The sequence below is a fragment of the Symphalangus syndactylus genome, chromosome 10, assembly GCF_028878055.3.
Source record: "Symphalangus syndactylus isolate Jambi chromosome 10, NHGRI_mSymSyn1-v2.1_pri, whole genome shotgun sequence".
Classification (NCBI taxonomy): domain Eukaryota; kingdom Metazoa; phylum Chordata; class Mammalia; order Primates; family Hylobatidae; genus Symphalangus; species Symphalangus syndactylus.
The window spans coordinates 96,308,024-96,321,897 of NC_072432.2; the positions used below are offsets into that span (position 1 = coordinate 96,308,024).

The following is a 13,874-nucleotide window of genomic DNA, read 5'->3' on the forward strand; positions in this document are numbered from 1 at the left end:
TTTTTTCTGCTTTGTCTTTGGTTGCTTGTACCTTAGGTGTCACATCTAAGAAACCATTCCCTAATCCAAAGTCACAAAGAGTTACGGTGTGTTTTCTTCTAAGAATTTTATAGTTTTAGCTCTTAGATTTAGGTCTCTTTCCATTTTGAGTAAAAGTTTATACATGGTATGATGTAGTTCATATTCATTCTTCTGCATGTGGATATCCATTTATCCAAACATTGTTTGTTAAAAAGACTACTCTTTCCCCATTGAATTTTCTGGACACCCCATTGAATAGTCTTGGCACCCTTGTCAAAAATTATTTGACTATAGAGCCAGGCATGCATCTGTAGTACCAGCTGCCCAGGAGTCTGAGGCAGGAGGATTGCTTGAACCCAGGAGTTTGAGTCCAGCCTGGGAAACATATTAAGACACCATCTCATTTTTAAGAAGTAATTGACTGTAGATGTATGGGTTCATTTCTGGACTCTCAATTCCATTCCGCTAATGTATATGCTCGTCCTTATGTGAAATAGTCTTGATCACTGTAGCTTTGTTGTAAGTTGTGAAATCAGGAAGTTTGAGCCCTCTTTTTCTTTTTCAGGATTGTTTTCTCTATTCTGGGCCTCTTGCATTTCTATATGAATTTTATGATCATCTTGCCTATTTCTGCAAAAATGGCAGATGGAATTTTCATAGGGATTGCATTCAATCTGTGGGTTACTTTGGGTAGTATTGTCATCTTAACAGTATTAAGTTTTCCTGTCCATGAACACAAGATGTCTTTCCATTTATTTCGGTCTTTAATTTCTTTCCATGATGTCTTGTAGTTTTCAGTTATGCAAGTCTTACACTTTTTTGTTAAATTTATTCCTAAATATTTTACTCTTTTTCATGCTTTTTTCAATGGAATTGGGTTTTTAATTTTATTTTTTGATTGTTTATTTCTGTTATAGACATAAAACTGATTTTTGTATATTGCCTGAACTGTTTATTAGCCCTAATTTTTTGTGGCTTCTGCAAATAGAGATAGTTTTACTTTTTCCTATATAATCTCAATGCCTTTTATGTCTTTTGTTGCCTAATTGCTGTGTTTACAACTAGTACAATGCTGAATAGAAGTGGTGAGAACATGCATCCTTGCCTTTTATTTGTTTTTTATCTTTTATTTTTAATTTTTGTGGATACATAGTAGGTATATATATTTATGGGTTACATGAGATATTTTGTTACAGGCACGCAATGCATAATGATCATGTCAGGGTAAATAGGGTATTCATCACCTCAAGCATTTATCTTTTATGTTAGAAACAACATAATTATGTTCTCTTATTTATTTAAAAATATACAATTATTTTGATTATAGTCACCCCATTATGCTAGCAAATACTAGGTCTAATTCATCTATTTTTTTGTACCTGCTAACCATTCCCACTCTCCCCCCACCCACTACTCTTCCCAGCCTCTAGTAACCATCCTTCTACTCTATTTTCATGAGTTCAATCATTTTTAATTTTTAGCTCCACAAATAAATGAAAACATGTGAAATTTGTCTTTCTGTGCCTGGCTTGTTTCACCTAACATATGATCTCCAGTTTGATCCATGTTGTTGCAAATGACAGGATCTCATTCTTTTTTATGGCCTAATAGTACTCCATTGTGTATATGTACCATATTTTCTTTATCTATTCACCTGTTGATGGACACTTAGGTTGTTTCCAGATCTTAGCTGTTGTGAACAGTGCTGCAACAAACATGAAAGTGGAGATAATCTCTGCAATATACTGATTTCCTTTCTTTGGGGCATATACCCAGCAGTGAGATTGCTGAATTATTTGGTAGCTCTATTTTTAGTTTTTTACAAAACCTCCAAATTGTTCTCCATAGTGTTTGTACTAATTTACATCCCCACCAACAGGGTACAGGGGTACCTTTTTCTCCACATCCTCACCAATGTTTGTTACTACCTATCTTTTGGATAAAAGCCATTTTATCTGGGGTGACATGATACCTCATTATAGTTTTGATTTGCATTTCTTTGATGATCAGTGATGTTGAGCACCTTTTCTTTTTTCTTTTTTTTTTTTAAGACGGAGTTTCGCTCTTGTTGCCCAGGCTGGAGTGCAATGGTGTGATCTCAGCTCACTGCAACCTTCGCCTCACTGGTTCAAGCGATTCTCCTGCCTCAGCCTGCTGAGTAGCTGGGATTGCAGGCGTGTGCCACCACACCCGGCTAGTTTTTGTATTTTTAGTAGAGACAGGGTTTCACCATCTTGGCCAGGCTGGTCTCGAACTCCAGACCTCGTGATCCACATGACTTGGCCTCCCAAAGTGCTGGGATTACAAGTGTGAGCACCTGGCTGAGCACCTTTTCATACACCTGTTTGCCATTTATGCCTCTTGTTTTGAGAAAAGTCTATTCGAAGCTTTTGCTCATTTTTTAATGAGATTATTAGATTTTTTTCCTAGAGAGTTGTTTGAGCTCCTTATATATTCTGGTTATTATCCATCTTGTCAGAGGATAGTTTGCAAATATTTTTTCCCATTCTGTGTATTGTCTCTTTGTGTTGTTGATTGTTTCCTTTGCTGTGTAGAAGTTTTTTAACTTGATGTGATCCCATTTGTTTATTTTTGCTTTGGTTGCCTGTGCTTGTGGGGGACTACTCAAGAAATCTTTGCCCAGTCCAGTGTCGGAGTTTCCCCAGTGTTTTCTTTGAGTACTGTCATACTTTAGGCTTAGACTTAAGTCTTTAATCCATTTTGATTTTTGTATATGGCAAGAGATGGAGGTCCAGTTTCATTTTTCTACACATGGTTATCCAGTTTTCCCAGCACCATTTATTGAGGAGACTATGCTCTCCCCAATGTATGTTCTTGGTGCCTTTGTCAAAAATGAGATGTGTGGATTTATTTCTGGGTTCACTGTTCTGTTCCACCAGTCTGTGTGTTTGTTTTTATGTCAGTGCCATGCCATTTTCATTACCATAGTTCTGTAGTATGGTTTGAAGTCAGGTAATGTGATTCTTCCAGTTTTGTTCTTTTTGCTCAGGATACCTTTGGCTATTCTGGGGTTTTTGTGGTTCCATGTAAATTTTAGGATTGTTTTTTCTATTTATGTAAAGAATTTCATTGGTATTTTGACAGGGATTGCATTGAATCTGTAGATCCCTTTGAGTAATAGGACATTTTAATAATATTGATTCTTCCAGTCTGTGAACCTTGGAATGTCTTTCTCTTTTTTTGTGTCCTCTTCAATTTCTTGCATCAATGTTTTGTAGTTTTCATTGTAGAGAACTCTTTGGTTAATTCCTGGGTAATTAGTTTTATCTATAGCTATTGTAAATGGAATTACTTTCTTTTTTTTTTTTTTTTTTTTTTTTTTTTTGAGACGGAGTCTTGCTCTGTCGCCCAGGCTGGAGTGCAGTGGCGCAATCTCGGCTCACTGCAAGCTCCGCCTCCCGGGTTCACGCCATTCTCCTGCCTCAGCCTCTCCGAGTAGCTGGGACTACAGGCGCCCGCCACCACGCCCGGCTAATTTTTTGTATTTTTAGTAGAGACGGGGTTTCACCATGGTCTCGATCTCCTGACCTCGTGATCCGCCCGCCTCGGCCTCCCAAAGTGCTGGGATTACAAGCGTGAGCCACCGCGCCCGGCCGGAATTACTTTCTTGATATCTTTTTCAGATTGTTTGCCATTGATATATAAAAATGCTACTGATTTTTGTATGTTGATTTTGCATCCTGAAACTTGACTGAATTTATCAGTTCTGATAGTTTTTTGGTGGAGTCTTCAGGTTTTTCCAAATATTGTTTATTTCCCATCTGGAAGGTCTGTACAATGCTGAAAGTGGAATGTTGATGTATCCAGCTATTACTGTATTTGGATTTATCTCTTTCTTGAGCTCCAATAATGTTTGCTCTATATACCTGGGTGCTCCAGTGTTGGATATATATTTTTTACAATTGTTTTTATACAGTTGTTATATCCTCTTGCTGAATTGACCTATTTATCATTATATAATGATCTTCCTTGTGTCTTATTGTTTTTGTCTTGAAATGTATTTTGTCTAATATAAGTATAGCTAACCTCTGCTCCGTTTTGGTTTCCATTGACATTGGATAACTTTTTCCATCCCATTATTTGTCTGCATGTGTCTTTATAGGTGATGTGTGTTTCTGTTAGGCAACAGATCATTGGGTCTTTTTTTTTTTAATCCATTCAGCCACTGTATGTCTTTTGATTAGAGTTTAGTTCATTGACATTCAGTGTTATTATTGACAAGTAAGGACTTCTTCCTGCCACTTTGTTAGTTGTTTTCTGGTCTTCCCTTCCTCCTTTCCTGTCTTCCTTTTATTATTATTCTTCCTTTATTATTATTTATTATTATTCCTTTTGTTATTATTGACAAGTGAGGACTTACTCCTGCCACTTTGTTATTTGTTTTCTGGTTGTTTTTTGGTCTTCTCTTCCTCCTTTCCTGGCTTCCTTTTAGTAAAGGTGATTTTCACTAGTCGTGTGATATAATTTCTTGCTTTTTATTTTTTGTGTATCTGTTTATGTTTTTTGATTTGAAGTTATGAGTCTTGCAAATTCTCTTATAAGCCATTATTTTAAGCAACTTAACACTTAACAACACTGCTTGCATAAACAAACAAAAAGAAAACTAATAAAAAATCTATAATTTAACTTCATCCCCCTGCTTAATAATATTTTACTGTTTCTATTTATATCTTATTGTATTGTCTATGCCTTGAAAAGTTGTCATAGTTATTATTTTTCATTGGTTCATCAGTTATAAGAGTAGTTTACATACCATACAGTGTTATATTATGTGTTTTTCTGTGTACTTACTATTATCAGTGAGTTTTGTGCCTTCAAATAATGTCTTACTGCTCATTAACGTTTTTTGCTTTCTGAGTAAAGTACTCCCTTTAGCATTTCTTGTAGGACAGATCTGGTGTTGATGAAATTCCTCAGCTTTTGTTTGAGAAAGTGTTTATTTCTCCTTCATGTTTGAAGGATATTTTTTTGTCAGATATACTATTGCAGGGTAAAAAAATTTTTCCTTCAGCTCTTTAAATATGTCATGCCACTGTCTTCTCACCTGTAAGATTTCCACTGAAAAGTGTGCTGCCAGATGTATTGTAGTTCCATTGTATGTTATTTGTTTCTTTTCTCTTGCTGCTTTATGATCTTTTCTTTATCTTTGACCTTTAGGAGTTTGATTATGAAATGCTTTGAGGTGGTCTTCTTTGGGTTGAATCTGCTTAGTATTCTATAACCTTCCTGTCCTTGGATATTGATACCTTTCTCTAGGTTTGAGAAGTTGTGTGAAATTCTCTCTTCAAATAAACTTTCTACCCCTCTTTCTCTACCTTCTCTTTAAGGCTAATAACTCTTAGATTTGCCCTTGTGAGGCTATTTTCTAGATCTCGTAGACGTGCTTCATTCTTTCTTATTCTTTTCTCTTTTGTCTTCTCTGTGTGTGTGGTTGTTTGTTTTTGAGATGGAGTTTCACTTTTATTGCCCAGGCTGGAGTGCAACGGTGCAATCTCAGCTCACCGCTACCTCCGCCTCCCAGGTTCAAGCAATTCTCCTGCCTCAGCCTCCCAAGTAGCTGGGATTACAGGTATATGCCACCATGCCTGGCTAATTCTGTATTTTTAGTAGAGACGTGGTTTCTCCATGTTGGTCAGGCTGGTGTCGAACTCCCGACCTCAGGTGATCCACCTACCTCAGCCTCCCAAAGTGCTGGGATTATAGGCATGAGCCACCACGCCCAGCCTATGTATTTTCAAATAGCCCATTCAAGCTCACTAGTTCTTTCTTCTGCTTAATCACTTCTGCTATTATGAGACTCTGACACATTCTTCAGTATGTCAGTTGCATTTTTCAACTCCAGAATTTCTGCTTGATTCTTTTTAATTATTTCAGTATCTTTGTGAAATGTATCTGATAGAATTCTGATTCTTTCTCTGTGTTATCTAGAATTTCTTTGAGTTTCCTCAAAACAGCTATTTGGGGATTTTGTTTGTTTGTTTTTATTTTTTGTTTTTGAGGCAAGGTCTTGTCCTGTTGCTGGAGTGCAGTGGTACTGTTACGTCTCACTGCAGGCTCAACCTCTTGGGCTCAGTCAGTCCTCCCACCTCAGCTTCCCAAAGTGCTGGGATTACAGGCATGAGCCAACGCACCTGACCAAAACAGTTATTTTGAATTCTCTGTCTGAAAGGTCACATATCTCTGTTTCTCCAGGATTGGTCCGTGGTGCCTTACTGAATTTGTTGAAGTCATGTTTTTTGCTGGTCTTGATGCTTGTTGATGTTCGTTGGTGTCTGGGGATTAAAGAGTTAGATACTTCTCGTAGTCTTCAAAGTCTGGGCTTGTTTGTAGCAGTCCTTCTTGGGAACACTTTCCAAGTATTTGAAATGACTTGGATTTTGTGATCTAAGCCATATCTGCATTAAGGAGCACCCCTAGACCAATAATTCTGTGGTTCTTACAGAATCAGAGGTGCCATCTTGGTGGTCTTGGAGAAGATTCAAAAGAATTCTCCAGATTCCCAGGCAGACTCTTGTTCTCTTCCTTTACTTTCTCCCAAACAAATGGGGTCTCTCTCTCTTTCTGAGACACCTGGGCTTGGGGATGGGGTGACACAGGTACCCCTGTGGCCACCACCACTGGGACTGCACTAGGTCAGACCTGAAGCCACCACAGTACTGGATCTCACCCATAGCCTGCCATACCTGGCTGTCAACCTGTGTTTACTCAAGGTCCTAGTGCTCTATAATCAGTAGATGGTGAAACCAGCCAGGCTTGTGTCCTTCCCTTTAGGGAAGTATGTTCCTTTAGGTCCCAGGTAGATCCTGAGATGCCATCGAGGAGATAGGGTCTGAATTTAAAAACCTTAGAAATCTGTGTTGTACTGCAGCTAAGCTGGCCCTGAAACCTTGAGACACTACCCTTCCCACTCTTCCCTTCACTTTCTGCGGGCAGAGGAGTATTTCCCTGTGGCCATCACCAACCACACACCCATGGGTAGTACTGCTAGGCTGTTGCTGATGAACGCCCAAGGGTTCTTCAGTCAGCTTGTGATAAATGCTGCCTGGCCTGGGACTCACCCTTCAGGGCAGTGGGGTTCCCTCTGGCCCAAGGCAGGTCTAGAAATGCCATCTAAAAACCACACCCTGGAATTGGGGACCCTGAGAGCCCACTTAGTGCTCTGTCCCACTTGGCAGAGCTGGTACCTAAGATGCAGACAAAATCTCCTTTACTTTTCCCTCTGCTTTTCTCAAGCAGGACTCTCTCAGTATAGCCACCACAGCTGGGCATGTGCTGGATTTCTTATGAAGCCAGCATGTCTCAGACTCTCATCCAAGGCACATGGGTACTACCTGGTATCGCTGCTGGTTGTTTCGGTCCCAAGGGTTCTTTAGTTAACAAGTGATGAATCCTGCCAGGACTGGATTCTTCCCTTCAGGACTGTAGGTTCCCTTGTGGCCCAGGGTGTGTCTAGAGATGTCATCCAGGAGTGCTAAGGCCTGAAGTGGGGTCTCATGACTCTGACACAAGCCTAACTGAGTTGGTATCCAAGATACAAAAGTCCTCTTTACTCTTCCCTTTTCTTTCCTCAAGTGGAAGAGAGGGATGTCTTTTGGAGCCTCAAGCTGTGTTGCCTGGGGTTGGGGGAGTTGGGGAAGTGGTAGCACAAGCACTCCCTTAGCTGCCCCAGCAAGAGTCTCAGTAAGTCACACGCCTAGCAAGTAAAAGGCTGCAAGCCCAACTCAACACTAGGATGTGTAGTCCTTGTGTCTTAGACAGCCTTTCAGGTTTTTTTAGGGCTCCAAAGCACTTCAGTCCATGGGGGCAAGGCTTGCAGGTGCTCAAGTTCCCACTGTCTTTTTTCTTGAATAAACACTCCCTAGATTGCTGCAAGCCTTTGGTTAACTTCTGTGGTTCTGAAAATATGAATTCTGCTAATTTATGCCCATTCTCTTGTTGCTTTTATGGAGGAGAGGATTTTCGGAGGTCCTTACTCTGACATTTTTGCCGATGTCCCTTCCCTAACTACTTGAGATAAATCTTAGAGTGATCTAGTTACTTTTCTGCTTATAAACACTTGCCTATTATATACTCCAAATTATATTACAGGCTTTTCTTTAAAATAGGTGCAAATATTTTGTTAATATTCTCTCACATAATTTATATGTTTATACTCTTTAAATTTCTTCAGCAGTGTCTACTGTGTTCAGGTACAGTCGGGAATGAGAATCTTCATCCTGTAGTAATTATTTCTCTTCCCTTGACCAAAGTATTTCCAAATTGCAGAAAATTATTCTTTAATTTATTATTCGTTTATTTATTCAACTACTATTTATTGAGTACAGGGCACTGTTCTAGATGCTGGGGATACATGACTAAAAAAGAAGACAAATTTTCTGACCTCTTAGAGCATAATGGAGTTTACACTCTAAGATGAAGACTGATAATAAGCAAGTAAACAGTAAATTCCATAATCTGGAGTAATGATAAGTGCTATGATGAAAAGTAAAACAGATTAAGAGGATAGAGTGACAGGGGTGCTCTTTTAAATTGGGTTTACAAGAAAGGCCTTTCTGAGGAGAGGAGATTCCAGCAGAGACCCTAATAAAGGGTTCAAGAAGGCATGAACTATGCAAAGCTGGCTGAAGAACTTTCCAGTAGAGGAAATATCAAGTGCAGAGCCCTGAGTCTAACTTACTATATTTTATATATGCATGGTATTTTGTTTATCTATATATTATAGGTATTAAAGTCTTTTAAACATTTTTCTAAAAAGCTATTTTCAAAAAAATTTTGTGGTTTTTAACTTTGGTTCAGTTTGGTAACTGCTCTACCTTTTTTTAATACCAGTATCTACATGTTATTTTGGTGTATTTTACTCTTTAAGTTAAATACAGATTAATGTCCCTGTAAATCTGATAATGATAAATATAGCATAAAGGTTATGTTATATTCAAATGGATTTCAATTTTTCTTCAAATTAATATTTACATAAATGTATGTAAACTATTTGAGTTATGTGGAGTTCCAGTTAGTTTTCTTTTGTGTATGTCTCAACAAATGTTTAGTGTCAATGCACGTCAGCTCACATTTTCTTTTCCTTTGTTTTGTAAGATTACTTTCTTCCCTTGCTCTCTTCCTTACCTCCATTACCTTCCTTTACTCCCCTTCCTCCCCTTCTCTTTTCCTCTCTCTCTATTCCTTCTCTTACCCTTCCTTCTCCCCTTTGTCCTTCCTTCCCGTCTCTGATCTCATTCCTTCCCTCACATGCCCTCCTCACTATTCCCCTTCCCCTGCTTCTTTCCTCAGCCTCTCTTTCTTTTTTAATATTCCGTCCCTCCCTCCCTTCCCTTCCTTCCTTCTTTCCTTTTTCCTCTTTTCTTTCCACCCACCTTTTTATTTTTCCAGACTGGCTTAATGAACAGTCTAGTGATAGAAAGTGGTAAAAATAAGTTATAGTAGATCTATATAATCCAGTATATCCAATATAATAGAATATTATGCAATAATTACAAACTATGCTTTTTGTGCTTCTTCATATCTACCTCATGCCCCTCATATTCTTCATCTTCATATTCTGTCATTTACCAAATCCTATGAAAATAATCTCTCAAATTCATCCTTTCCTATCTCCTTCATCTTCACATCCTGTCATTTGCTAAATCCTAGAATTTTTCAAATTCATTCTTTTCATTTCTCCTACCATCCCCCAGTTTCTCCTTAACAGAGCTATTAAAATAGCTGCCTGAGTTGGTCTTGTACTATTCTTCTGTCTAGCCAATAGGCTATGGCCATATTTTAATCGTCCTAAAGCGCAGTTCTCATCAGATTACTACCTGCTTAAAACCTTTCTGTTATTGGCTGCCCATTTCCTACCAACTTAATATAATACCATAGTCTTCAGTGACTTGCAGATTATGGCTCTAACCTGCTTTTTTAGTTCTCTCAAGCTCCATTTTACCCTTAACTTCCAGTGGAACTTGCTTTCTGCTTCCACGTCTTTTTTCCCACTATTTCCTTTGCCTGGAGTACTTAACTTCTTAGTCTGCCCTTTAGAAACCTACCTCCTTGGAGGCCCAATTCAGATGCCACCTTTCCATTTTCTCTATTATTATCTAAGTGTCTCTTCTCCCCCTTATCTATATTATAAATTCCTTAAGTTTAGAGACTGTGTCTTGAAATTCTCTGAATTTTTAACATAGTGCCTTGCTATTATAAATATTTGGTAGTTTTAGTTGTGCAGTAAACACTTCCATTTATGAAAATTTCTGTTTTCTTGTCTCTAGTTAAAGAAGAGTGTAAGAGTCCTAAAGCCGAGTGTTGGTCCCAAAAAATGTCCAATAAGCAGGTAAGCTTCCTTAAAATCAAATTTCTAGTTACCAATTTTTAAATGCAATCGGTGGCTCTGCAGCATTGGACTGAATTTCTCAACCTTTTCAACCAAATTTATAAGGTGTGTGGCCAGAGGGTCACTGAAGTTAAGGTGACAGTCACTTGGATTGGAGGTTGTGCACCTAGAGTCCCAGATTTGGAACTAGAGGCACCCGAAATCCTGATTCTCTCATTTAATAGTTGGGTGTCCTTGAGCAATTCACTTTACCTCCACAGCCTCAATTTTCTCATCTATAAGTGGAGATAAATACATTAATCACTTCTCCGGGCGTGGTGGCCCACACCTGTAATCCCAGCACTTTGGGAGGCCGAGGTGGGCGGATCACCTGAGGTCAGGAGTTCGAGACCAGCCTTGCCAACATGGTAAAACCCCGTCTCTACTAAAAATACAAAAAAATCAGCTGGGCGTGTTGGCATGTGCCTGTAGTCCCAGTTACTCGGGAAACTGAGGCAGGAGAATCACTTGAACCCATGAGGCGAAGGTTGCAGTGAGCCGAAATCGCGCCACTGCACTCCAGCCTGGGCAACAGTGAGAATCTGTCTCAAAAAAAAAAAAAAAATTAATCACTTGTAGTTGCTCCCAATATATACTGTCTTTTATGTGTGTGTGTGTGTGTGTGTATACATAGATATATATATACACACACATATATATATATGGTCATATATATACACATAGACATATATGGTCATATATATACATAGACATATATATGGTCTTACATATATATACACACACACACATAGACCTATATATAGATGTGTGTATATATATATATATGGAAATATATATTTACATATACAATTGAAGTACATGGAACAAAATAGCAAATTTAACAGGCTAACTTCTGTGGAATTAGATTGGTGTGGGGGAAGCCAAGATAATTTGTTTTACTTTATATAGTCTCTGCTGTTTACAAGGATTATGGATACATCTTATAATGAAAGAATAACAAATTTTTGATCTAAAAAAATTTGACACATGTATTTATTAGATGTGTACTTTTCTGTATGCCTATCATATTTTAATATATATATTTTTAAATTGATCTCATAGTAATAAATTTATAAAAGGTGTCTTAGCTGAATATTTGGCACATAGCAGGTAGTAAATGAAACCCATTAATGTTTAGATACCAGTAAACGGTTTAATTACTTGACTTTTAAGGCCCTCTCCGTTTGAAATTCTTATACTGTAATTTCCTTTCTTCTAGAAAAGGGATTGATAAACTTTTTGTGCAATAGACATCTTTGGTGAAGCCCATGGACTTTTGGTGAAGCCATTATTAGTCTCAGAATAGTATTTGTAATGCTAAAATAAAATACATACGATTTTAAAGAGAAAACCAGTTATACTGATATACAATTAGAATCACACTGTTGTGGTGATTTGTAGTTGATTTGGGCTGCTATAATAACAATAACAATACCATAGCCTAGGTACGTTTGAACAATAAACATTTATTTCTCACAGCTCTGGAATCTGAGAAGTCCAAGACCAAGGCACTAGCAGAGTAATGTCTTTAATGCTAAAAAGATTTAAGAGAAAACCAGTTATATTGAAATACAGTTAGAATCTGGTAAAGTGCCATTGTCTGGTGGGGGCTCCCTTTCTGGCTTGCAGATGATGCGTCTTCTCATATTCCAACATGATGGAGAGAAATAGCTCTATTCTCTTTCTGTTCATGTAAGGACACTAATACCATCATGGGTGTTGCACCCTAAAGACCTCATCTAAACTTAATTACCTACCAAAGGCCCCACCTCCTAATATGATCCCATTAGGAGTTAGGATTTTAACAGAAGAATTTTGGGGGAATACAAACATGCAGACCATATAAGTGGTTTGTTGCCTATATTCATAATTGCAGGAAATGCTAAATCTCATTTAGAGGTTAATGAAGATTAAGGTGTAATTTTCCCCATCCAAGTTTATAGGCCCCCTTTTCTTACGATATAAAAGGGAAAATAGCACAAAATTTTTTGCAACAATTTATTTAGAACACTGTTACATATTAACTATAAATATATTTGCACAAAAAGTTTATTCTTACTTTTTTTATAGACTTTGGAAGGGCTTGCCTAATATAATATTAAGCTATTGAAGAGAAATGAAAGCCCAGAAGTCTCAGAAACCCAAAAGGTTGTGACTGGTTATCCAAATGCTATTGATAAGGTAAAAAACTATTTATTCCAATTCTCTTCCCAAACTTTAACACCTGGGAAGATGATTGAGTGAAAATCGAATGACCATTTTTGTACATAAAACTCAGCTTTTTGTGTGTTCTTGTATTATACTTTAATCTTCATGCCCAAAATATTTATTCTTTTAGCCTAACTCTGGAATTGAGAACTTTTTAGCATCTTTGAATATCTCCAAAGAAAATGAAGTACAGTCATCTCATCATGGGGAGCCTCCGAGTGAAGAGCATTTGTCACCACAATCATTTGCCATGGTTCGTATTTTGTAGGAACTTTCTTACTATGGTAATTTCTCGACTGTTGATCATGCAGACATATCCCATGCAAGTGTTCAAACACTTCCCATGGAGGCTGGTATGTTACATCATTATTGTCATCTTGTGAGGAAACCAGGCTGCCCTGGGCAATTTAGCCATGCTTTTTCTCTTTAGACCACAGTTCCCCTGCTTTTCAAACATTGCTACTAGGTAACTGGGATAAAAGTTAAGCAGGAGGATAAGTATCGTTTCTATATCAGAAATGTGGGTGGTGGGTTTTTTTTTTTTCAGTTTCTGTCTGAATGTAGTTAGTGTCTTAATTGTTAACAGTGGAATTCTTTCCAAGAAAGATAAATAAGTTCTATAGATCTAATGTTGACTTTCTTCTCTTCACCCTCGCCATCTCCATGTGAATCATTTTCAAAAAGAAGGGAACACGGATGCTTAAAGAAATTCTAAAAATTGATAGCTCTAACACTGTGGACCGTAAGAATGAAATCAAACAGATTGGTAATGAAATCCCTGTTTCCTCTAATAGAAGAGATGAATATGGATTACCCTCTCAGCCTAAACAAAATAAGAAATTAGGTAAGTAAACTAAATACTATTACCAATAATATCATTTTAAAAATTCAATACATTTGGTTCTTTTTAATTGTGTACTTTTAAAGATAAAACTACTTTTATTTTAATATATTTATTTATTTTAGAGATGGTGTTTCGCCATGTTGGCCAGGCTGGTCTCAAACTTCTGACCTCAAGCAATCCTCTCACCTCAGCCTCCCAAAGTGCTGAGATTACAGGTGTATGCCACCACACCTGGCCCAAAACTACTTTTATTCTTAAAACTATAAATTTTATACTTGTTTCAGTTATATAATAATATAACTGGCCAGGTGTGGCTCATGCCTGTAATCCCAGAACTTTGGGAAGCTGAGGCAAGCGGATCACTTGAGCTCAGGAGTTCAAGATCAGCCTGGGCAACATGGTGGAAACTCTGTC

At 37.7% G+C, this 13,874-nt stretch overlaps 1 protein-coding gene across 4 annotated transcripts in view; it reads left to right on the forward strand.

Moving 5' to 3' along the window:
• Positions 1–13,874, forward strand: part of XRN1 (5'-3' exoribonuclease 1) — a 145,332-nt gene that overhangs the window by 104,864 nt on the left and 26,594 nt on the right. For 2 of the 4 annotated variants that reach the window (XM_055295158.2, XM_063610667.1), the window contains exons 34-36: positions 10,308–10,369; positions 12,747–12,869; positions 13,301–13,460. In XM_055295158.2, the coding sequence (XP_055151133.2) occupies positions 10,308–10,369; positions 12,747–12,869; positions 13,301–13,460 (345 nt within the window). The remainder of the gene's footprint in view (positions 1–10,307; positions 10,370–12,746; positions 12,870–13,300; positions 13,461–13,874) is intronic. The other 2 variants (XM_055295157.2, XM_063610665.1) reach the window with 1 other exon arrangement.